Source organism: Equus asinus, chromosome 25, assembly GCF_041296235.1.
Source record: "Equus asinus isolate D_3611 breed Donkey chromosome 25, EquAss-T2T_v2, whole genome shotgun sequence".
Classification (NCBI taxonomy): Eukaryota; Metazoa; Chordata; class Mammalia; order Perissodactyla; family Equidae; genus Equus; species Equus asinus.
The window spans coordinates 18,154,640-18,175,948 of record NC_091814.1 but is presented as its reverse complement, the minus strand read 5'-3'; the positions used below and the strand labels follow the sequence as shown (position 1 = coordinate 18,175,948).

Genomic DNA, 21,309 nt, shown 5'->3' with positions numbered 1-21,309 from the left:
CCTCCCTGGGCTCTCATCTTTTCCCGTCTCCTCAATTTATCAGGTGACAGGGGATCCTGGAGCTGTGCTGTGGCTGGAAGAAATCCGCCAGGAAGTGGTTAGAGCCAATCAGGACACAAACACAGCTCAGAGAAGTAAATGGGCCGGGGAGGTGGGGTAGCTGCAGGAGTGGAAGGGAGGGAAGGCGATGTGGGCTCAGCAAGAGCCCAGATGATCAAGTAGCCTCCCCAGTCACCTCCCTCTCCCTTTCACCCTCGGTGGGGAGGTGGGCCAGAGTCAGAATAGGAGGGTTGCTGCTTGGACCATAGGATGGATTTCCCAGCAGTCAGCTGGGCAGGAAATCCTCAGGAGTTGAGAGCCGATAGTCCATCCGCTGCCTCCTTCTGTGCCTTCCTGTGGTCGCTTTGCCCTACAATGTGAGCCTGTGAAGTCAGGTGGTGGCCAAAAATCCATCCCATTTTCTGCTGGTAGCTTGAGTTTGGGTTCCCACGATCAGCCCTGGCTAGAGAATCTTTAGTCTTAAGGGTGGAGAAGAGGGGTTGGCTTTGAGAAAAAGCAGGCAGGATCAGTGCAAAGAGACGCTGGTGTTCTGGTGTGGGGTGCTGATGGTGTTAGTTCTCAGTGCTTGGAGGCCCTCTGTCCATCTGTCTGTCAGTGAGTGCCTGGAAGGCAGGTATTGCATCAACCACTCCCACTTCTTCGACTTTATTCTCCTCCTAAGTAGCTGTCCTGAGGTTCTCTGCCCACAGCCTGCCTTTGAGCTTCTGTCCGAGCTGACTTTCCTTTTACCAAGCCCTAGCCCTGCCCCATGCTGCCTCCTTCCAGGAAGCCTTCCATGACTGCTACCTTTTCCTCCAAGCACAGCTGTGTGCTGCTTCTTTTCATCTGTGTCTGCCTCCATCCTGGGATGTTCCCTGTCCCCTGTATCAGACGGGGTGTTTTTGTGTCCTCCTCTGAATCTCTCCCCCGTGGACAGGACAGGGCCCATGGGAGGGACTCAGGGAAGGATTGACTGCTCCCTCCTGATGCCCCTGTCAGTGGCTCTTGGTGTGGCCGCCATCAATCAGGCCATCAAGGAGGGCAAGGCAGCCCAGACAGAGCGGGTATTAAGGAACCCCACCGTGGCCCTCCGAGGAGTGGTTCCCGACTGTGCCACCGGCTACCAGCGAGTCCTGGAAAGTGCCATGGCAAAGAAGCCGCGCCCAGGTAATGGCCCCAGCCTGAGCCTCTGCTCCTCTCTCTGCCCCCACCACCTCTTGCCTCCTCTGAGCCTTCTCTGCTTACTTGGCTTCTGCTTAGGGGACGCAGCTTACTGGGTTCAACATGACATGAAGGATGGCACCACCTACTACTTCCATCTGCAGACCTTCCAGGGGACCTGGGAGCGACCCCCCGGCTGCCGCCTCAACACCTCCCACCTTACTCGGGAGGAGATCCAGGTTGGCAGGACCCCTGCGAGGGAGGGGGATCATGGTTGGGGGTTCCCTGTGGGAGGGGCTCCTACCCACCAGGACACCACAGTCCCTCTCTCCTGCCTCCACAGTCAGCTGTCACCAAGGTCACCACTGCCCACGACCGCCAACAGCTCTGGAAGGCCAATGTTGGCTTCGTCATCCAGCTCCAGGCCCGCCTCCGTGGCTTCCTGGTTCGGCAGAAGTTTGCTGAGCATTCCCACTTTCTGACGACCTGGCTCCCGGCAGTCATCAAGATCCAGGTGACAGGTTCTGGCTCCCTAAGTCTTCAGGGCCTGGACTTATCTGAGTTCCAGGATTTCCTTCCTACTTCCTTTTTGCTGAGTAGAGTTAAGATGCTCTTTGGCCTCTGAACAGTAGTGGCTAACAGCATGGATTCTGGAGCCCAGACGACCTGGGTTTGAATCCTGGCTCTACCAGTTATGAGCTGTGTGACCTTGACAAGTTACTTATTCTTTCCCAGTTTTCTCACCCAAACAATAGGAACCTGAAAATTGTAGCACGTACCTTATAGGGTTGTTACGAGGTTGTTACGAGGAGTCAGTGAGATAATATCTGAAGTGCTTCTAAACAATGCCTGGCAGATAGGCAAGAACATGGTGTAAGTGCTAGTTACTATCATCATCATCACTATGCAGAGGGTGCGAGAACGACTTTTAGCTCCCCACACGGAGACTGGGATAAGATTTAGTAAGACATTGGGTTTAGATGCCAGGAGGACTTCCTGACTGGAATAGGAGTGGTGAAGGGGTGGTGGTGGTTAAACAGAAAAGGGTGCGATCCCTTAGGGACAGAACTGCCACCTTTTCTCTCCAGCCAGTCCTTTCCACATTTTTTTTTTTGAGGAAGATTAGCCCTGAGCTAACTACTGCCAGTCTTCCTCTTTTTGCTGAGGAAGACTGGCCCTGAGCTAACGTCCGTGCCCATCCTCCTCTATTTTATATGTGGGATGCCTACCACAGCATGGCTTTTGCCAAGCGGAGCCATGTCCACACCCGGGATCTGAACTGGTGAACCCCGGACCGCCGAGAAGTGGAACATGCGAACTTAACCGCTGTGCCACCAGGATGGCCCCTGCCCTTTCCACTTTTATTATTCCAACCTGTGGAGGGTCCAATGTGACCTCTGAGACCAATCCACAGGTAACTGAGACACGGGGCCAACTGGGAAGATAGGCCTTGGACCTGGGCACTTTACAAACCAGGAATTAGGGGAGTTGAGCAGAGACCTCCCTGGGTAGATGTGACGCGGTGGGCCTCGTGGAGAAGTTGGCAGTGTAAAGAGACTTTATTTAATAAATGTCTCTGAATGCCCAGGATCTGCAAAGGCTGCCACTTAGCACTGGGCACGGGAGGGAGATGGGTGTGAGAGACACAGATGAGTGATCACGTCTCTCCCCTCGAGGGAACTGGAGTACAGTTGATGTTAGACGTCGTGATAGTAGGGACACAAAGACAACACCAGAGAACCCCAGGGGAGACAGATGCACGGGCTGAGACTGGCAGATGGCCCGCGATTATGATCTAGGACGTGTGGGGTTTGGTAATTGAAAGCTCAGGCTTTGGAGTCACAGACTGGAGTTTGCCTCTGGGTCCTGCCACTTCCAGGTCCTGTGACCCTGAGCACCTTACTTAAGCCCTCTCCCACACTCAGTTTCCTCATCCACAATGACAGTACTTGCCTCATATGCTGACTGTAAGGATTAAGTAGGAACTTTACACGTAGCACTCAGTGCAGTAAGCGCTCCATTGGTGATGGCCATCATGAGATGTTACATTTCAGGGCATTGGTCCCAGAACTCAATCCAGAACCTTAGGAATCAGCATTTAGTGGTTTGAATCATAGGGATTCCTCCCTCCTGAGTCCAGACTGGAATTTCGCACCAACTCTAAGGAGCTGAAAAGCCACATCAAGAGTGTAAGAGGGAATATAGTCAGAGGGTTCATTTGCTCCACTCCTGGAGCTGTGCAGGCTCTGGCCTGGGTCCTGGGAGACAGAGACAGGGAGAGGTGGCCTAGAGCTGCAGACCACTTGCCCTGCAGCTCTGGGGAAGTGAGTCAGAAATGAAGCCACTTGGGTGTGCTGAGACTCTAAACTCTCCAGAAAGCTCTGACTCTGGCTGGGACCCAAGTTGGGGTCCTGAACTGTAAGCAATCCAGATTGGGAGGCCTCTTCTTTAAGGAGGAGCCACGTGGGGGTGGGTAGCGGGTAGGTGCAGAGAGGAGGCCCCTGTCTTTCACTACTGGAGCTGTCCAGAGGGTATGTCAGGCAGTACCTGGAGTAGGAGAGGAAGGAGTGCTGAGTAAACACATGGAAGTGGGGCTTCCTGGCCTCTAGGCTCCAAGGTGGACAGCAGTGTTGTGGGGCCAGGCTGCACCTTATACATCTGTCCCAGCAGAGGGGCAGTGTAAGCCTGAGGGGAAAGCCTGGCCAGGAGAGCTGGCTTCAGGAGGGGCTGGGACGACAGTTGGCTGAAGGAGGATGTTCTTAATGCACCAAATGCAACACTGTCAGTGGCGGAGTATCTTCCAGGGCCTGAGTGCCCGGGGGAGGTCTGACAGGCACTGAAAGACGGAAAGGATCTCCGTGGGTAGAAATGGGGCTGGGGGGCGGGGGGCATAAACAAAGGTTCAGGGGCTGGAAATCATAAGCCTTGTTTAGCAGAAAGTGAAATGTCTGATGTGGCTAGAATCTTTAAGCAGGGACCTGTGGAAGGTCAGATGGGAGTCAGGGGTCAGATGGTTGAAACCTCTTGGAAACTTGGAGGCTGGGAGAGACGTAGGCCGGTGGTGCTTTAGGAAAATTCGTCTTACACAAGCTTGGGATGAAAGGGAAGAGGCCCTTAGGGAAGAGACCAAAACGAAAGGGGGCCATGAGATTGCTGTCTTAGAGACCAAAGGCGGCGTGATTTAGGGAGGAGATGGTCTTTTAGACCCTTTGCCGCAGACTAGTCAGTCTGATAAGACTGAGAGCTGAATTCCTGGGGACCTTGCAGGGAAGATTTGTTTAGAGCTGGGGTAACGAGCCGGATGGTGTAGTTGTAAAGAGAAGCGCGAGTTACCAGAGCTTTAGTGACCTGCTGCCCATTAGCAGAGATGGTGGGTGCACAGCTCCGTGCCTGTACACCCTTTCCATCCATGCCACCGTGTGCCTCTCCAGACTGTGCATGTGAGGGAGACAGAGTGGCTGATAGTGTGTGGGTGATCTCTATATGGGTGTATGAGTGAATTTGGGGGGGATATGGTGCATGCTTTGGTGAAGTTGGTGAGTAGGTGTATGCTTTATAATATCTTTTAAGCTTGTATCTTATGGTTGAGTTTCTGTGAGGAGGTGTTGGTTAGCATGGTGTGTGTGTTTGATTGTACAGTGCATGTGTGTGTTGCATACAGGCTGGGACCGGGGAGTGTGGCAGAGGGCACGGTTGGCTACACGCAGACATTTGGTCTCCCCCATGAAGCTGGAGGTTCTTTGAGAACAGGGCCAGTTTCCCCTTCCCCCTCTACTTGCCTGCTCCTGCCCTCCCCTGGATAGCCCAGCATGAAGCTTTTCCCACAAGCCTCTCAGGCCAACAGAGACCAGCTGGGGTTACCTCTTTTTCTCTCCTGACGCACAGGCTCATTGGCGGGGTTACAGACAGCGGAAGCTTTATCTGGAACGGCTGCAGTATTTTAAAGCAAACGTAGACGCCATAATCAAGGTAGCTATCGTGATTGGGCGGGTTCCTATCTCTCTTCAAGGACCCTCTGGGAACAGTTTTTCAGTCCTCTCACCTCCCTGTGACCTCTGGAGATGGCTGACTTGGCCTGGGTCTGAGGTAGCACGTCTCTCCTCCCAGATCCAGGCGTGGGCCCGGATGTGGGCAGCTCAGAGAAGATACCAGAGGCGTCTGGACTACTTCCAGAAGAATGTGAGTGTCATCCTGCCCCCCCATCCCCCGTCCACATAGCGAACGTTTACCCGTGAGACCAGGCAAGCACAGCCAGCGACCCTTCCCCCACCTGTGCTCCTGGCAGGTTAACTCTGTTGTGAAGATCCAGGCATTCTTCCGAGCCAGGAAAGCCCGGGATGACTACAGGATGTTAGGTGAGCTGCCTGCTGTCCCCTCTGTGTTGTAAGTAAACTGCCTGGTTTCCCTCCTCTGTCTGTGCGAGTGTCTGTCTGCGTGAGCCTCCTGGCTTTCAACAGTCAGCAAGGCAGAAAGTCACACCATTCCACAGCTTACAAATTGGGGCCTCAGAGAAGTTGTCTGGCCTTCTTGGGTCCTTTTCTCTCATCAACAGCGGATGTCCCCAACCTTGAACATTTCTTAGGACCCAGGGCAGGTGGAGGAGTGAGATGTGTTCCTGCCTTTGGGGATTCCCCAGTTTGATGCAACAGATAGGAATTCCGCCAGAATCAGAGTGGTCTAGATATCCCTCCTGGAGCTGCCCAGCAGATAAGGAGAAAGGTACAGGTTGTCTGCACAGGAATGTCGAACAGGGATTGTAACAAAGGCCCCCCTGCCCACCCCAATAGCAGCCTCATCACAGGGAAAGCCTCTCTCACCAGGTTATGTCTGTACCAGGCTTAGATTATCTTCGTGTTGCTACCACCAAAGCCAAAAAAAAAGAGAAAGATCTTTCTCCTCTCCCTAGAGGCCCAGGCTTCTCCCACTTTCCCCTCTTCCCTGGTCCGTGCCTCTTTCACCTCCCACCCTCTGTGGCCCAGCACACACGCAGCCAGGTGAGGTGTGTGGCATTCTTTATGCGGTGCTGGGGAGCTTGCGGAGAAGCCCTTGCGGAAGCCCCGTCCTGCCCCGTACTTCCCGTGGTTGGGAGTGCATTTAAAGCCGTAAAGAGGTCCTTCTAGGCTGCTCTTGGCTCCTGTCCTTAAAGTCCAGAAGCCCAGCCGTGGAGGTCCCCCTCCTTTTTATGAAATGGACTTGGGGTCCATCTCCAGTTCCCCTCCAGCCCTTGGCTTCCTGAAGAGGAGGCCCCTTTCCTTTCTGGGCCTGAGGCCACACTCCTGGGCTTCAGGTTGGACACACTGTTCAGGAGTCATCTCCTCCGCCTCCTCGGTCCCTCTTCCCACTCTGTCCTGCCTGCAGGGGCCCCGTCTGCCCCTCTCCGGCCACGGACACTTGGCCCATCACTTCCAGGAGCCAGCTGCTTTTCATCCTCACCCCTCCCCAGCCTGGCCCCTCCTATTTTTTTTCTTACTGTTGTGCTAATGCCGCTGCCCTGGCCATCCTTTATCTGCTTTTCCTTCTCTTTCGTTTATAGTTTTTCTGGAAGAAGTTGTTTTTCCCACGTCTGTCTCCCAATTTCACTAACCCAGGCTGCACTCAGGGCACTGCCACGTGTTAGCTGTGTGGTTCTAGGCGAGTTCCTTAACTTCCTTACTGCCTCAGTTTCTCACTTATAAAATGGAGATAATGAGAGTGCCTCTCTTGTAGGCTTGTTTTCAGGATTAAATGAATTAATGTGCTTTATCGCTGTATTTCATCGAATCTAAGAGGCCATCAGTTGTCTTTGATCCCGCCATTCTTCACTCCTCGAAGACCTACCCTCCGTGCAGTAGCCAGATTCACCCATTAAACCTGTCCCTTGGCTCTTGTCACTCTCCTGCTTAAACCCTGTCAGGGACTCCCCGTTGCCCTGGGGATGAGTCCCGTCTCCTAACGCCAACTTCCAAGGCTCTCTGTGATCCAGCCTCTCCCTGCACTTCTGGCCTCACTGCCCCCCAGCCCTGTCCCTCGCCACCTGTGCCTTCTGCACTGTGCTCCAGACATGAGTGACTTCCAACACTCCCGCAAACAGCTGCGTTCACACACTCTCACCTCCTTTACATAGACAGCAGGTTGGGCCTCACCTCCTCCGGGAAGCCTTTCTTCACTCCCCAATGGGGCTTAGGTGGCCCACTTTTGTTTTCCCAAAGGTCCCCCTGCTCCAAGCACTAACCACACTGTAGTGAACTGTGGTTTATTGGTTTAGTCCCCTTCCTGGACTGCCTTTAAGGACAGGGCCTAGTTTTATTCATCTTCACATCTGACTCCTTCATTTATTACTAGCTGTGTAACCTAGGGCAAGTTGCTTACCCGCTCTGTGCCTCAGTGATCTCATCAGTAAGTTACAGTATCCTGACCTCACAGGGTTGTTCTAAGTGTATAAAGCACTTAGAACACTTTCTGTCCCAGAGTGAACTTTATATGTCTTAGTTTGTTGTTATGCCCTGTAGCTTAGCTCAGACGCTCCTCTTTGCCCAAACACCCATTCCAGAAGAGATTCAAGGACAATTGCCACCTAGCTCTGACCTCCCTATATTATAAAATCCACTGAACAGTCCCACTATCCATGCTCCCCGCTGTGCAGACCCTCCTGACAGAGGAGGGTCGTGTGAGGGGCAGGCGGGGCTGAGTGGAGCTATGGATGGAAGTGAACTTGGGATAAAGGAGGAGAGTAAGGTGGCCGAGCAGGAGTGAGGAGTAAATTGGAATGGGGGGCCTTGGTCAGAGGGAGTGAGGGCTCCGACTTTGTTGTGGGAGGTCCCTGGGATAGGCCCAGGTTGGGGGTGAGTCCAGAGGCAGGGGAAGGACAGCTCTTACGTCATACCTGCATATAAGACAAGGAGCCCAGGGCCAGGACTGGCTGGGAGGCTGTCACTGCCCTCCAACTGCAGGCAGAACCAGTTAGAAAGGGAGCTGGGGTTGGGGGCCTGCTGGCCCAAGCAGGATGGGGACTGAGGGTGAGGTAACCGGGATAGGGGGCTGGCGAGGAAGCCTCTGGTGAGGGCATGTCTAATCCCGACGCCTCTTCCCTTCCTGCCAGTCCACGCGCGCCATCCCCCTCTCAGTGTGGTACGCAGATTTGCCCACCTCTTGAATCAAAGCCAGCAGGACTTCTTGGCGGAGGCAGACCTGCTGAAGCTCCAGGAAGAGGTGGTCAGGAAGATCCGGTCCAATCAGCAGCTGGAGCAGGACCTCAACCTCATGGACATCAAGATCGGCCTGCTAGTGAAGAACCGGATCACCCTGCAGGTGAGGGGCCCGCTGGCCCATCCCCTCCCCCAGATCCAGCTGCTTCTGGAGAGGTGATGCTAGTCATTCTCTGGTTGCTAATCAAATATTTTTTAAATGTCTGGCTTTTATCACCTGGCTCAGGTCCTTGTTTCAGTGGTCCTCTGCCCTAGTAGTTTGTTGGGGGCACGTCATCTAGTGGAAAGAGCACTGGACATGGAATTGGGACGCCCGGCTCTGCTGAGATGGGACTGTAGGCTGCTCATTTAACCTCTAAGCTTGATTCCTCGTTAGTAAAGTGGGAATAATGAGAGTGCCCACCTCACCAGGCCAAATGTAGAGACAGATATGAAAACTCCTTAAACTGTAAATGACCATACAAATATGCAGTGACGGGGAAGAAGTGATATGGTGATATCTGCACCTCAAATTTGTACCACAGTCTAATTAAAACCGAGACACAGTGCCTCAGCCTGGCAGCCCAGTTCTCTCTAGGGACTCACCCTGTGAGAGCAGAGGTGCCAGATGGAGTCTCAGCGCGGTAGGAGGGGCCGTTTCTCACCCTAGACCGTTTCTCTCCCTTGGCTCTGCCTTGAATACCCTGAACGACAGAAAGCCCTGGCTCTTGAAGGCGCTGATTCTAGACCACGTCTTCTGTGCTGTGTGCTGGCCTGGGCTGGTTTATCACCTGCTCCCCTGCCCCTGCAGGAGGTGGTCTCCCACTGCAAGAAGCTGACCAAGAAGAATAAGGAACAGCTGTCAGATATGATGGTTCTGGACAAGCAGAAGGGATTAAAGTCGCTGAGCAAAGAGAAACGGCAGAAACTAGAAGCTTACCAGCACCTCTTCTACCTGCTCCAGGTGAGCAGAGGACTCGGGAAGGAGAGGACTCCACCATCCCCTGGGGGTCTGAGACCTTGAGGCCTTCACGTCTGTGCCTTTGCTTCCATGTAAGGTGTCCTTTCCCACAATCCTAATGCCTTGGCCCCAGAGAAAGAGACTGCCTCCTGTGTGTCTGGAATGTTTCTAGTACCCCCAGGAAAGTGTGGCAGTGCTTTCTCCATTCCAAGTTCCCATCAGGAAAGCCTGTCTTTATCCGATCACTAGTCCTCGAGGTGCATTATCAGCCATTCCTGTCTCCCCATTGCTTGCAGACTCAACCCATCTACCTGGCCAAGCTGATCTTTCAGATGCCACAGAACAAAACCACCAAGTTCATGGAGTCAGTGATTTTCAGTCTGTACAATTATGCCTCCAACCGCCGCGAGGCATATCTCCTGCTCCAGCTGTTCAAGACAGCGCTCCAGGAGGAAATCAAGTAGGTTTTTCAGATGAAAAGGAATGGGAAGAGAAAGGGTTAAGAGTTGCCACTGTTGGCTCCTTCACAAGGTGACCATTTACTGAGGTTTGTGGGTAGAAATGGAATTAGAAAACCTCTTTTCTCTGCCTCATGTGTGGCAACTGTAAGTAAGACATTTCCTAGGACAGCACAGTAGGAGGACATCAGCTGACATGTTGGCACAGAGGATAAGACAGAGATATCAGGACGCTTCTTAAGAGGAGGGACACCAGAGCAGGCTTTGAAGAGCCAAAATCTCAAAAAGGAAAAGCAGCTATTTGTCCTACACAGCTTCAATGACCTCTTCAACACAGGTCAAAGGTGGAGCAGCCGCAGGACATGGTGACAGGCAATCCAACAGTGGTGAGGCTGGTGGTGAGATTCTACCGCAACGGGCGGGGACAGAGTGCCCTGCAGGAGATCCTGGGCAAGGTTATCCAGGATGTGCTGGAGGACAAGACGCTCAGTGTCCACACAGACCCTGTCCACATCTACAAGAGCTGGATCAACCAGACCGAGGCCCAGACAGGGCAGCGCAGGTGAGCAGACAGGTGGAGGGAGAGCTCTCTTTGATCCACTTGGTCTTGGGCCTCACTGTGGGAGTTTCGGTGTGCTTTGAAGGTGGCATATAAATGAGCATGCTGATTTATGCAAATGTGACACCAACCCTGTAGGATGAAGTAAGGTAGCCTTTTAGACCTCCTCTGGTAATTAACATGGAACTGATGTAAATGACACTGGACCTGGTGTGCCTACACAGAATGAGCACAGATGAATATGCAAATGTGTTTAATTGCTATATCAGCTCTTGCAAACGATATGTCAAATTTGTTGGGAGTTGGGATATGGACTCCTCATTGATGGGGGTATAGATGAATATTTAGATTTACAGACGAATAGGCAAGTGAGATGGTAGGAGAAATAGGGCTGCCTTACAGATTGAGGCATTACTCAGGTGCATAGGTACTAGGGAAATGGAGCTGCTGAGGAGAGCAGACAGTGCTGGTGGCTTCTCTGGGTGGCACGCAGGCTTGTCAGTAGGGGGACTGCAAGGCCCTGGCCCAGTCTACCCTGTTGCCCCAGTTTCCAAAGACTAGATGCAGGGAGGCCCTGGTCTCCTCCGGTTCTCCTTAGGATCTTTCCACAGACTCCGGATTTCCCATTCCCTCCTACTCTCTTCCTCCATCCTGTGGGTGCTCCAACTCTTTTCTCTTCTTCTTCCACCCACATTGCTCCCGTCCTTTTTGAGTCCCTTCTCCTTTTCTGGCCTGATCCCCTTCAGCGTGCTGGGCTGCCCTTAGCATGTGTGTATGAAATCCTGTTGTTTGTTGAAACTTTAAGGGGTAGGGTCCGGGGAGGGGAGGCCATGGGAGGGGACTCTGGCTGACACCTTGTCTCTCTCTGCCCACAGCCACCTCCCCTATGATGTCACCCCAGAGCAGGCCTTGAGCCACCCTGAGGTCCAGAGGCGACTGGACATCTCCCTCCGCAACCTCCTCACCATGACCGATAAGTTCCTTGTGGCCATCATCTCATCCGTGGACCAGATTCCGTATGTGCAACCCCACCCCAGCCTGGGCACGGGATCTCAGGAGGGCCAGGCCACTGTGGGAGCAGAGCAGTCCTGAAAGGAGGAAGGCAGGAAGGGAAACAGGGCTGGGGGTGCTCCAGGGCTTCCGGGAGATGGGTGGAGAGTGCTCGAAGCCCCTGCTAGAGACCTGAGCTGGAATACAGCACACGGGTCTGCGTGCGGCCTGTCAGGACATCACTGGAGCCGGAGAAGGAAACTTCAAGTGAATATGGCGACGTATTATTGTCTGAGAGCAAATGGGGAAAAAGTAGATCTCTCAGTCCACAAAGTCAAAAATAAGAAATACTTCAAACCAGTAAAGCACTTTATAGTTCTCTCCTTTCTTAAAATTTGGTCAATAAGTGTTTTTTAAAAAGCAAATGATGGAAAACGCTGACAAGGCAGGTCTCATCTAGATCATCACTCAGCCAGCCAGCCTTCCTGGTCTCAATGCTGCACGGGGCAAGGTGGGGGCGCTGCAGAGGGGACCCCACAGAGCTCATGCCCCTACTCCCCAAACCTGGGGAATGGGATTAAGGGTGTACAATTAGGGCTCAGCAAAGATCGTTCTAGGACTGATAAAGAAAGTATGCAATGAGCTGTAAACTTCTGTCTGCGGTACCCTAGGAGGTGGAAATATCTTTGAAACAAATGTAATTAAATTTGTAGGTGGCACATCCATAATAAGAATAATAAAAATGATAATAGTAATGAAGGCTAGCTCATTTGAATAGCACTCTACTGTTCTACATTACTCTCACAGACATATTTTCACTTGATCCTCACAAAAAGCCTATGAGATAGAGAGGACAAGGATGATCATTCCCGTTTTCCAGACCAGGGAACGAACTGATAAGCGGAAGGAAATAGCCTCAGCCATCCTCTCTGGTTAGTGGTAGAGTCAGGACTGGAGCTTCTTCTCCTGGTCACTGTTCTCCTCGGGCCCTGCCTCTAGCCTCAACCAGGCCCCACATGGGTATTCCGAGATGACAGACAAGGTTGGCCACCTCAGAGCCTCCTGGGCTGTCCTGGGACAGGGTTCTAGCTGTGAGTGTCAGACACCCAAGGTACAGGCTAAAGGTGCCTCTGTTGGGGAAGGTGGGATGCATACTGGGATCTGGGGTGTCCCCCAGGGAAGACTAGAGGGAGCCAAAGAAGAGACTCTCAGGCCAGGTTGGAGACTGTGCAAGCTCAGTGGATGACAGGGCCCTGGTCCTGGGTAGTGACTCGAGGGCAGGAGGGAGGGACAAGGCCCAGAGCTGTCTGGAGGAAGGCAGCAGGGAGCTGGCTGTGGACAGTGGAGGGCCGGTGCTTGAGCTCAACTCTGGTGCGGCTGAGCCCGGTGGAGAGAGATGGGAGTGCACTCAGGCCCTGGACTCCGGTGGAGGTGGGCAGAACCAGAGTACACCTATTGCTTTGTCCCCAGCTATGGGATGCGATATGTGGCAAAGGTCCTGAAGACAACTCTGGCAGAGAAATTCCCCGATGCCACGGAGAATGAGGTCTATAAGGCAAGTGTTGTCTTCCCTCCTCAACCTCCCGAGCTGACCCTGCGGTGCCTGTGAACCCCCAGACTAGGACCAAAGGACAGAAGGCCCTATGCTGTAAAAACCAAGGATATTATGCTCCACCCCGTAAATAGACCCTGCCTCACCAGCAGGACTTCAGGTAGCAGACGGAAAGGCACCTGGGACATGAGCTAACAGAGTGGACAACTCTGGACTTGTCGGGAGTTCTGGGTTCTAGTCCTAGCTCTTGCTCCAGTTTGCTGTATGACCTTGAGCAAGTTGCCTGCCAGCTCTGGGTCTGTTTTCTGTAAAATGATGGGGTTGGCCCAGGTGGTCCCTTCCAGCTGAGTGAGCTGGGAGAGGGGCTGGGGCTGTCAAGGTGGACCCCAGGCTGCTTCTGAGATAGTCTCCTCTGCCCTCAGGTGGTAGGGAACCTCCTGTACTACCGCTTCCTGAACCCAGCTGTAGTCGCCCCTGACGCCTTCGACATTGTGGCCATGGCAGCAGGCGGCGCCCTGGCTCCCCCCAAGCGCCATGCCCTGGGGGCTGTGGCTCAGCTCTTGCAGCATGCTGCGGCTGGCAAGGCCTTCTCTGGGGAGAGCCAGCACCTGCGGGTCTTGAATGACTATCTGGAGGAGACACACCTCAAGTTCAGGTCTTGGGTCCTGGCATCCTATTCCTCCCTGTCTCCCTTTTCTCTTCCCATCCTCCTTCACGTCCCACTTCCCTTCTCTGGAATCCGTGAGGAAGAGAAGCATAGAGGTGACGAGCATAGTTAGCAAGCCAGAGGCTAGACTGTGGCAGGGGCTCCCCAGGGGAGAGAAAGGAGGACTAGTGAAGGAAGTTGGCTTGAGCGGACACTGGGAGAGGGGTAGGGCAGGGCACAGGGGCCAGAGCCGAGACCAGAGACTCAGAGTCGGCTTGGGCTGAGGGGAACAGCACACGTGTAGGGGTGCTGGCCCGCCCCACAACCCACATGCCCTCCCTCTGGAGACAGGAGGTTCATCTGCCGAGCCTGCCAGGTGCCGGAGCCAGAGGAGCGTTTCTCGGTGGACGAGTACTCAGACATGGTGGCTGTGGCCAAGCCCATGGTGTACATCACTGTGGGGGAGCTGATCAACACGCACAGGGTGAGGGGCCACAACCACGGGGGCACTGGGTAGGCGGGCAGGGCTTTGGAAGTCTACCATGGGGTGGTGGGCTGGCCCTCAAAGAAAGGCCAGGGCCAGACCTTGCATCTCTTTTTCTCCCTCCGTCCTGCAGCTGTTGCTGGAGCACCAGGACTGGATTGCCCCTGACCACCGTGACCCCCTGCATGAGCTCCTGGAGGACCTTGGAGAGCTTCCCACTGTCCCTGACCTCATCGGTGCGTGCCATCCTTCACAGCTGGGGCTATGGGGGGAGCCTGCCGGGAGGGACAGACAAGCAGGTGAGCAGGGCATGTGAGCATGCCCTCTCTTGAGGTTTTGTTCAGTGTGGGATGTGTGCCAGGCAGCTAGTTACACACCCTCCCTCCCTGTGGTTCTGAAATGGACACATGGACACAGACCGATGTGGAGAGTGGGCTGATAACGGAGAGACCCAGTACCGTCATATAAACGGCCAGTTAAGTCACGTGAGATAGCTGTGGAGGGACTAGGGCCTGTTTGGGGTCTCACAAGGTTTCTCTGGTGAGGAGGGATTTCAGGAGCTGTGGAATGGGAGGCAGCTGGCATATTGGGGTGGAAGGGCAGGATGAAGGTGGTGACAGACAGCTGAGAGCCAGGGGCTCCAGGCTCAGGGAGGCACAGTCCCCACCCCCAGGGCACCTCGGCTGAGGGTGTCACGGAGGCACATCCCCAGTAACGCAAGGGTACGCTCTGTGGGTAACAGCCCTTCCATCAGTGCTCAGGGTTGAGGGCACAGGGTGGTGCCACAGGGCAGTGTGGGAAGGCTTCCAGGAAGAAGGGCGCATGGAGCAGCGCATTTGCCGTGACCCCATCTGAGCGTATGTGTATGTTTGTCTCTCTCCTTCCTCACCTGACCTCAGGGGAAAACATAGCTGCAGATGGCAACACGGATCTGAGCAAGCTAGAAGTGTCCCTGACACTCACCAACAAGTTTGAAGGGCTGGAGACAGACGCTGACGACGCCAGTGCCCGGAGCCTGCTTCTGAGGTGGGCGGGAGCCGCTCGGCCTGCTGCCCTGAGCCGCTCCCTCAGGCCGGGAAAGTGGCCCTCTCTGAAGTGGCCATTCCACCTTCTCCCTGGGTCTCTTATCCTTCCGAAAGTTCTCCCTGAAGCCTAACTGGCGTTCCCCGTGCTGCAGTCCCAGCTGTTTTCCTTCTGGCAACCTCAGCTGTTTGCTGTGTTGTAGCTGAAGGCCAAGGAGCAGTTAGGATACTGGCAAGAACAGGTGTTTGCATATTGCTGTGCTGTTTACCAAATGCCTGTATACGTTATCATTTAATCTTAGAAGCAAACTACGAGGTAGATGATGGTTTCCCTGCTTCCCAGTTGAGGAGAGAAACAGGTTGAATGACCTTCCCAAAGTCTCACAGCGGGCTGGTGGTGAGCTCCGGCTCTAAGTCCTTGTCCTTGTAGAGTGATGGTCAGGAGATGGGCATGAACTCTGCTCCCCCAGTTCTGCAAAAGTTAAGGAGGACCCCCCCGAGGGCTGGGCTGGGCATCTGGGCAGAGGAGGACTCAAGTCATCACCTCAGTGTCTCTCCCAACAAGTCAACCCCCTCCATTCATCCATTCACCCCAATAAACAAGTGAGCTGGGTATTCAGCTTGGTCCTGCAATCGAAGGTTTTATAGCAGGGTGGGGCTAGGAGTGGACACATAGCCAGAGAGCCAGCAAGAGGGAGGTGGGTGTCAGGTGCATTGAGAGCTCAGGAGAAGGGACACCTGGAGAGGGAAAGGTCTCACAGAGGACGAAGTGCATAGTTCAGCCCAAGGACTCAAAGGAAGACAGTTTATGGGAAGGCACTGTAGGCAGAGGACACAGAGGTGCAAGAGAGCACAGTGTGTTCAGAACTATGATAGTTCTGTATCATCAGGCCCATCAACCCACCTCTGGGTATCCCTCCTGGGTTGCATTCTCCTCACAACACCTCCCCGTTCCTTGCTCGCTCTCCCTTCCCAAGCATCCCTGGCGGCCATGATGCAGGGCAGAGTCCACTTACCCTCAGCACTCTGGCCAACCCCATGTCCAGACCCTTCCCCTGTTCCCCATCACTCCCCTCCTCCTGCAGCACCAAGCAGATGCTGGCTGACATCATGCAGTTCCACCCTGGGGACTCCCTCAAGGAGATCCTGTCCCTCTCAGCATCCAGAGAGCAGGTGAGTGGCCAGGCCAGCCCACGGGTACTGTCTTGTCCATCCCTCCCTCACCCCACCAGCATTGCTGAGTCCTTCCCCTGGAACCCCCCGACAGTCTCCCACCTGTGCTCACCAGTGATGAGAGCTCTGGAGGGCCAAGGCCTTTGCCCTTGACCCCCAGAGACCCACAGGCTGAGGAGAGCGGCCCTAGCCTGCAGATCCCGGGGCTGCGCTTCACCGTCCCCACTCCCCACTGAACCTGAGTGAGCTCTGCAGGGACGCCAGGCTCTGATGTCAGTGCCGGCTGTCCAGGAGGGGCTGCCGAGAGGCAGTTTGGGCAGCTACCCTGAAGAGCACCGAAGGGGGGACTCAGCAGAGGGAGTGGGCCCCCTGAAGGCCTGGAGGCAGGAGAGGGTGGTGAGTGCGTGGGGGCCAGGGGCAAGTTGGGCCAGCTGAAGTGAAGACAGCCAGGGGCTTCCCAGAGAAAAGGTAGGGACACCCAGCAGAGGCATGTCTCCAAACACAGGGAAGATGGAGGGAAATGCCCCCAAATACCCTGGAGCCGTCACAAAGCTCCATGGTTGGGAAGTCACAGCCAGTGTCTATCTGGAATTCTTTATGCTGTAGCTTCTGTTTGGGTCTCCCTTGGGCCAGTCCTCCCTCTGTGGCAATCGCTGAGGTCCTTCCATGTCCAAGATGTCCCACTTTGATGTTCTTCACAAGCCACCCAACCCCAGTCCCCGTCCCTGCCCCTCAGAAGCTGGGCTCTCCTGATGAGACCCCAAGTGCCCACATTTCCCTTTGTTGCTGGTGCCTGTGGGGCCTCCTCTGACTTGGGGGCAGAATGGTAGAGCCTGGGTAGATCCCTCCAGCATCTCTGTCCCCCAGGAAGCGGCCCACAAGCGGCTGATGTGCCGACGCCAGGCCTGTGAGGCCCAGACCCCAGAGCCCCTGCGACGACACCGCTCACTGACAGCTCACTCCCTCCTGCCGCTGGCGGAGAAGCAGCGGCGGGTCCTGCGGAACCTGCGCCGACTCGAGAGCCTGGGGTTGGTCAGTGCCAGTGACGGCTACCAGGGGCTGGTGGATGAACTGGCCAAGGTGACGACCTGGGATCTGTGTGGGGGTGTGTGTGTGTGCACGTGCCTAGCATTGGCCCCTCAAGGGCAGGCCTCTCCCTTGTAAGTGCCCACCCAGAATTGTCACCAGCCAGAGGAAGGCCACGGGACCTCCAAAGGGTCCTTTTTGAAGGAAAGATCTTCAAATTAGTCAGGGAAGGGGGTGTTCTTGCACCTCTCTTTACTAAAAATCCAGGAGCTTTGAAACAGTCACTCCTCAGCAGGGGAGAGGTCCTGAAGACATCCTTTGAGGGCTTGGGATGGAGCCCGTCAGACTGTCCTCCTCCCAGGAAAAACAGCCTTGAAATATTCCTCTTCCTGCTTTTCCCGAAGATCCTCACAGTGGGCTGTTCTCGGGCCTGAGTCAGGCCCTGAGCCTCTCCTGCCAGGAAGGGCCAACTCACCCCTCCCTTGGTCCCCCCAACCCCAGGACATCCGCAACCAGCGCAGGCACCGGCAGCGGCGGAAGGCAGAGCTGGTGAAGCTTCAGACCACCTTCCAGGGCCTGAGCGCTAAGACCACCTTCTATGAGGAGCAGGGCGACTACTACAGCCAGTATATCCGGGCCTGCCTGGGCCACCTGGCCCCCAGCTCCAAGTAGGTGCTGCCTTCCTGCACTTGGGAGGTGGCTGTGACCTCTCGCCCCTGCCCATGTCGACCTTTGCCCCGCTCCCTACCAGCTTTGAAAGGGGCATCTCACCCCAGCACAGCATGGTCCCTTCCTGACTCTGGTCTTTGGGTCTCACTTACCGAGTCATAGGCTCAAGTGCAGCCCCCTCCTTCGTCATCTACCAGTGAGAAGTCTTCCTCGGCGTCTGCCTTCCTTCCTGCCGCCCCCAGAGAAAGCTAGTGTCTTTGGTGTTACCGAGTTTGGCGGATGAACTCTCTGGGGCCTTTTTTCAATTAGGAGTTCTGGGAAAGGGAAGAAGCAGTCATCTCTTCATTACACTGCTGCCCAGCTCCTGGAGAAGGGCGTCTTGGTGGAAATTGAAGATCTTCCCACCTCTCAGTATGTGTCTCTGGAGGGCGGTGTCAGACCCTTCCTGTGCGCTAACCTGGGGCTCTGCACCCGGTGGGAGGGAAGGAGAAGCACGGTGCCTGCCTTGAAGGAACTGTTAGAATGATGGGCGGATAGGACACCTGTGGTCAGAAAGTTTAGGGCCATGGGCATGGTCTGGCACAGTTCACACCCCAAGGCAGAGGAGGCTGGAAAGCTTCCTGGAGAAGAGAACAGCTGATTAGGACCGGGCAGATAACAGACATGTGGGTGGTCAGCAGATATAAAATTGGGAGAAGATGAAGGGCTATGCCCCCCGGGAGCGATGGAGGGTAAGTCTGGGCTCTGGGTGATACACACCGCTGCCTAGGACGAGAGCAGTGGATGGAAGAGTGAGGCTGGGGCCCTGAAAGAGGCAGTGGGTCCCCATTTTGAATCCTGTTCCTGATAGCTTCAGAAACGTGATCTTTGACATCACCCCTGGAGATGAGGCGGGAAAGTTCGAAGTAAATGCCAAGTTCCTGGGTGTGGACATGGAGCGATTTCAACTTCACTATCAGGTGAGGGGACACTCCCAGGAGCCCTCAGATGCCCGCTGGGCTTTAGGTGCTAGCCTAGAGACAGTAGGCTGACCTCGCTTCCCTAGGCCTCTGATGACATCAGCTCTGTTCCCCACCCAGTCAGTATCGTCTGTGCCTGAAGAGAAGGGTGAGGGTCTGTGCAGGCTCAGCCCGTCTGTCCCTGTGCCCTGACACAGACCCCACTGCCAAGCATCGGGAGAGTGGAGTGGGCTGGTGATGTCGGGAGCAGGATTAATATTTGAAGCCCTATCGCATGTCAGGGACTTTACACGTTGCGTCATTTAATCCTCTCCACCGCTCTGAGGCATTATCCCTATTTTGCAGGCTCTGAGGCTGACGGGTTAAGAAGCTGGCCTAAGTCATAGGACAGTGTTCAGGGAAGCAGTCATTTTAAATCTAAATCTTTTTGCTCTGCTATTTTGCCTTTTGAATGAGAGAACTGATTTCAAGCCCTGGCTCTGCTTGAATTGACGTCTGGTCAAGTCACTGTACCTCTCTCTTGGCCTTGGTTTCCTCATCTGTAAAGTGGGGTTTCGATGCCCCACTTCAGTGGCCAGTGCCAAGGATGATTGTGAAAGGCTCCAAGATGTTAGTGTGCTGTCGCCTGGCTGGACCACAGTGAGGAACCCTCAGACTCCCCTCCCTGCCCCTTCCCTCCTTCCTAGGACCTCCTGCAGCTCCAGTACGAAGGTGTGGCTGTCATGAAACTCTTCAACAAGGCCAAGGTCAATGTCAACCTTCTCATCTTCCTCCTCAATAAGAAGTTCTTGCGGAAGTGACAGCGGCAGTGGGTGCCATGCAAGCCCTTGTGACCTCGCTGGATGCTTGTCTTAACACTAACTCACTGCCACGCTTCCCTGCAGACACCCAGAGCTCAGGACTGGGCGAGGCTCGGGGAGTCTCACCCCCTCTCCGGCTCAGGGGAGCCTGTCTACCTGGCCACAGGCAGGGTCTCTGACTGGCTGAAGTGAGCCTTGCCTCGGGGTATGGCTCTGTGGCCTTTAAGTCCCAGAACCCGATGGTTTTCCAGCCAGATGGTAGGGTATGAACCTAGGCCTGCCCTTGGCCTGGGAAAGCTATTGCTCTTGTGTCTGCCGCTGCTTTCCCACAGTCAGCCCAGTATTACAAGCCCTGCCCTGGCGGCCTGATTTCTCTCCACCTTCCTTCTCTCTGCAGACCCCAAAGCCAGGGCCGGGCTCCCTATCCCTACTCCACTCCTCAGCAGCGCGTGTTCCTGCCCTTTGAGCCCCAGGCCGCTCTGCTGCTGCGATGCCTCCCCCCAGGGCAGACGGTGCTTGTTAATGCCCACGTGGCATTGTGGCGCTGTTGTCCTCCGTGGCGGCATAGGCAAGATGACCCTCCATTAACCTCAAACCTCACTCCCATGTCTATGGTCTGTTTTATATGTGGGTCACTAGGGTATTTATTCTCTCTCCCACCCCTACACTCTGGATCACTGTGCAGCCTTAATCATGGTTAAGTCTTTCTTCTTTTTGAGCTCAGAGAAAGAGTTCTCATTTCCCCTATTCAAACTAATATTCACGCCGATCTTTTATACCTTGTATATAAAGTCACCTTGGGTTGGGGCAATAAGATTGCACTCATGTTTAAGAGCTCATTATTTTGGCTTCATGCGGTACAAAGAGCAGTCTTGCCCTTTTCTCCTTCACCCTCAGGACTCTCGCACCTTAGAGCTGACTCTTCCAGGCAATTTTGATAGATCTGCACTCTTGTCTCTGCCCCTGCTCTCTCTCATCCCCACATCTACCCAACTTCCCGTCCCTGTTGTCCTTCTGATGTCATTTTAATAAAAGCAGCTGTTCCCCCCACATCTGTTGTTAACCTCTTATTTCGTTTCCTGCAGAGCAGGCCTCCCAGTTCTGGGACGGATCTTCCCCGAGAGATCTGGGGAGTCCTTCCTGCAACCTCCCCGGCCCCCTGCCTGCCTCCAGCGTGGGCCCAGTCTGCCAGCCAAAGCTCGTAAAAGCTTAATGAGATGTGGCATTTATTCCTCTCTTCCCTCCCCCAGGGCACAGAGAGGAGGAAGGAATGCTTAGGTTTCGATTCTGTTTTTTATCGGCCACTCTGAAGACTAAAGCCAAGAGGAGGAGACACCAGTCCGAGTTCTACTCCACCCGTTTTGCACACATTCCCAGCAGGGTTCTGGTCCTGAGTCTTGGGTCACGACGCCAAAGGTGCCTCAGCTGCAGTTCCTTAGGTATTGTAGGTTCTGTACTCGGATCAAAATCTCCCTTCCAGGAGGAAAGCCCCCTCTCCCTTCCTGCTTTCAGGAAGCAGGGAGGGAGGTCTGTGGAGAAGGGGACAGCACAGCAGACACCTGCCTGACATCTGAACTCCGAGGCAGCCCCAGTTGGGCACCCGCAAGTTTGCCTGGTGCAGCCTGCCTCCCCACACTCCATTCCATT

The 21,309-nt window shown here is 54.6% G+C and overlaps 1 protein-coding gene across 5 annotated transcripts in view; it reads left to right on the top strand.

Annotated features, from left to right (window-relative positions):
• The window catches only part of IQGAP3 (IQ motif containing GTPase activating protein 3), a 39,746-nt gene extending 19,033 nt beyond the window's left edge, over window positions 1–20,713 (top strand). For 3 of the 5 annotated variants that reach the window (XM_070497376.1, XM_070497374.1, XM_070497375.1), the window contains exons 16-39: window positions 44–134; window positions 1,039–1,206; window positions 1,300–1,439; window positions 1,544–1,714; window positions 2,435–2,614; window positions 5,086–5,169; window positions 5,308–5,379; window positions 5,486–5,555; window positions 8,279–8,487; window positions 9,175–9,327; window positions 9,621–9,784; window positions 10,120–10,344; window positions 11,217–11,357; window positions 12,802–12,886; window positions 13,306–13,538; window positions 13,881–14,013; window positions 14,147–14,249; window positions 14,913–15,039; window positions 16,121–16,208; window positions 17,076–17,288; window positions 17,736–17,902; window positions 18,213–18,314; window positions 18,754–18,862; window positions 19,549–20,713. In XM_070497376.1, the coding sequence (XP_070353477.1) occupies window positions 44–134; window positions 1,039–1,206; window positions 1,300–1,439; window positions 1,544–1,714; window positions 2,435–2,614; window positions 5,086–5,169; window positions 5,308–5,379; window positions 5,486–5,555; window positions 8,279–8,487; window positions 9,175–9,327; window positions 9,621–9,784; window positions 10,120–10,344; window positions 11,217–11,357; window positions 12,802–12,886; window positions 13,306–13,538; window positions 13,881–14,013; window positions 14,147–14,249; window positions 14,913–15,039; window positions 16,121–16,208; window positions 17,076–17,288; window positions 17,736–17,902; window positions 18,213–18,314; window positions 18,754–18,862; window positions 19,549–19,662 (3,342 nt within the window). In that variant the 3' untranslated portion in view covers window positions 19,663–20,713. The remainder of the gene's footprint in view (window positions 1–43; window positions 135–1,038; window positions 1,207–1,299; window positions 1,440–1,543; window positions 1,715–2,434; window positions 2,615–5,085; window positions 5,170–5,307; window positions 5,380–5,485; window positions 5,556–8,278; window positions 8,488–9,174; window positions 9,328–9,620; window positions 9,785–10,119; window positions 10,345–11,216; window positions 11,358–12,801; window positions 12,887–13,305; window positions 13,539–13,880; window positions 14,014–14,146; window positions 14,250–14,912; window positions 15,040–16,120; window positions 16,209–17,075; window positions 17,289–17,735; window positions 17,903–18,212; window positions 18,315–18,753; window positions 18,863–19,548) is intronic. The other 2 variants (XM_014836966.3, XM_014836965.3) reach the window with 1 other exon arrangement.
• Window positions 20,714–21,309: the final 596 nt, after the last annotated feature.